This window comes from Pan paniscus, chromosome 9, assembly GCF_029289425.2.
Source record: "Pan paniscus chromosome 9, NHGRI_mPanPan1-v2.0_pri, whole genome shotgun sequence".
In the NCBI taxonomy this organism is placed as follows: Eukaryota; Metazoa; Chordata; class Mammalia; order Primates; family Hominidae; genus Pan; species Pan paniscus.
In genome coordinates, this window is record NC_073258.2 from 7,622,570 (window position 1) to 7,625,611 (window position 3,042).

The window sequence follows — 3,042 nt, forward strand, 5'->3', positions numbered from 1 at the left end:
GTAATTACTTAATAAAATATAATTATTGAGAAAATTTTACTAGGAACTTTGCTAATTGCTTCATGTGCACCATTTCATTTAATCTTCAAGATCATAAAAGCTGGATTTTATTTTCTTATCCATTTATAAATGAATAAATTATATTCAAACAGGTCATACTACTAGCAAGATCCCACAATTATTAATAGCAAGATAGCTAAGATTTCAACCTAGGTACATCTGGTTCAAGTGTATAACATCACACTGAGGACTTGGCTCTTGGGTGTACAAGTTTTCCATTGTGTGAACTTGATAAAGTTACAAAAATTATCTGTTAGTTTTTTCATGTATACCATAAGAATAGTAATACAGGACCGTAATGGAGGTTACCAATAATTATTGTTAAGGAAGGACTTCTAAATTACTCTGAAATTTTGAGAATTTTTTTTAAAATCCCATGTTGTTTTTATGACTTTACTACATTGAACACTTTCAAAGGTGTTTCATATATTAAAAATTTTTTAAGTCCATAAATTAATTTCGAGGAAAACAGAAAAAAATATAAATTGTGCCACTCATTACTTTATACATATTTTTATTTGACCAAACCTTCTATTAGTTACTTGGTTTACTGATAATCACTCAAGACTGTGTGGTTTAATAGGATATTCACTGTGGTTCATGGAAATTCAAAATTATCTGAAGAAAACAAAAAGTTGGGCTCTGCAATCCCTGTCTGAGGGATTTTCTAGAATTCTTCTGGTCCTCCCTACCTTTCTGTTTGTCAGAAGCATGTCTACTACCAAGTGATTCATGTCACCGAAGACTATTACAGGAGTAGGCCTTGCTTTTTCTGTTTTTTAGTTATTTTCTTCTAAAACAGTATTTTCAAATAGTTGTGTTTTTTTTTCTTTCTAGTATTGAACTCATTAAAAATAAAATAGCTTTCTAAAGCCAAACAGTTTCCTCCTGACCAGTTAAAAGTTCTCTCTGCTTCATGGTGCATATTCAATTAAGATTTAACATTAGCACATTGAGTATAATTTTTTAAGAATGTTTTATTACAGAAATTGTAAACTACACAAAGTAAACAGAATATTATAATTAATTTCCAGGCACCCATGACACAACTTCAACAATTATCAACATTACACCATTCTTGTATTTTCCACACTTGTATTCACTATGCAATCTAATCATCTGTATTATTATTACTATTTTCCTTTTTGTTATTATTATCATTCAGAAGTTTTGATGTAAAATTGATGTACCTAGAAATGTGCAAATCTTAGCTGTACCGTTTTGACAAATTGACAAAACAATGTCACCACATCCCTAACACAACAAAATATTTCCATCTCCCCAGAAATTGCCTCATGTCTCTCCCCATTCTTCCATCTTTATATCCATCAAAGGTAAGCAGGGTTCTGATTTTTTGACATTAAATTAGATGTACATGTTCTGAAACTATACAAACAAAATAATACAATACGTACTCTTTTGTGTTCTGATTATTTTCCTTCACAAATATGTATCACTAATTTTAATATAACCAGAAACTTAAACCTCCCCAAGACTCTTTCTACATATTCCCAGAACCAAATGTCACTGAATTGAGTATTCAAGGATTCAGCACACAAAGTGTGTCATCACCAGGACAAAGCCTGTGTTCTATGCCTCCTCCCACAATTTTATTTCAGAGTAATGCCATTTCCTATTCCCAGGGAAATATATAAAACGCTTTTTTTTCTTCATCTACAAAATGTTAAAGCTCATTAACAAGCAATAATAAGCCATGGAATTTTTCATATTTGCAAAACTAATATTCAGGTAATGAAGCCTGATCTAAGTGCCTGTGCTGTCAGGGTATCTTCGGTCTCCATTAGAACTCACCCCTCTTCCTGGATAGTGTAAGAACAACGCTGTTGCGAATTTCTTCGATTTTGATACTATAGACAATGGGGTTGACCACAGGAGGAAAGAAGAGGTAAGCATTGGCCGTGACAGTCTGGAAAAGTGGAGGTAAATGCCGTCCAAAGCGGTGCATCAGGGAGAGGCTGACCATGGGCACATAGTACACAAGCACAACACATATGTGCGACACACATGTGTTGAGTGCCCGCCACTGCCCTGCTCCAGAAGCTATTTCCAGTACTGTATGAAGAATCAGCACATAAGAAACCACAATGAACAATAAGTCCAGTCCAAATGTGAAGGTAACGACAAATAGAGCCAGGATGCTATTGGGGCGTGTGTCTCCACAGGGCAATTTGATCAGATCTGAGTGGAGGCAATAAGAGTGTGTGAGGGTATTGTGGCCACAGAAAGGCAGACGCCTCAGGAGAAAGAGCAATGGGAGCATAAGCATTACACTGCGCAAGGCAATGGCGGCACCCATCCCAGAAATGCAGGCAATTGTCAGGATGGTTGTGTAGGGCAGTGGGCTGTAGATGGCCACAAAGCGGTCCACTGACATTGCCAGAAGGTAACCTGACTCCATAAGAGTGAAAGAGTGCATAGAAAACATCTGGAGCAGACAACCACCAAAACTGACATCGTTAATGCCAAAGAGGAATATGCTTAACACAGTGGGCATGGTGGGAGCAGAGACACCAAGTTCAACAAAGGCCGGCATGGCCAGAAAATAGTACATGGGTTGGTGCAAGGAAGAGTCAATTCGGATGATGTGAAGAATGATGCCATTTCCCGGAAAGATGATGGTGTATATCAGGCAGAAGGGGATGGATATCCACATAGTGTTCTGCCTCCAGTCCCGGGATGCCAACGAGAGTGAATGTTGTAGGTGTGAATGTTATGGAACCATTGAACATAAGTTCATGTCAGAAATTGCCATCACTTTAGAGCAGATTGTGCTGTTAAAAGACTCAGTTTTTAAATTTCTATGGATTTCAAGGAAATGGATAAATGATTGTGGCCCTGTTAACCAAAATAGCAGTAAAAATGGCTTTGGCTACTGATTTAATAACTGTAAATTAAGGATGTTGGATTGCTTGAGATTTTAGCTCTAACTCTGCTTCAATATGTAAGATACTTCTAATTGAG

General features: G+C 36.6%; 1 protein-coding gene across 1 annotated transcript; it reads right to left on the reverse strand.

Annotated features, from left to right (window-relative positions):
* Positions 1 to 1,861: 1,861 nt before the first annotated feature.
* Positions 1,862 to 2,751, reverse strand: LOC100975784 (olfactory receptor 51I2-like). Its single transcript, XM_008972421.4, has one exon. The coding sequence runs from the start codon at positions 2,732 to 2,734 to the stop codon at positions 1,862 to 1,864; it is 873 nt and encodes a 290-aa protein (XP_008970669.4). The 5' UTR covers positions 2,735 to 2,751.
* Between the last annotated feature and the right edge of the window lie 291 nt (positions 2,752 to 3,042).

Bases quoted from the DNA above. Each gene is read 5' to 3' on its own strand.
- LOC100975784 (XM_008972421.4), bottom strand. From the start codon at position 2,734: ATGTGGATATCCATCCCCTTCTGCCTGATATACACCATCATCTTTCCG.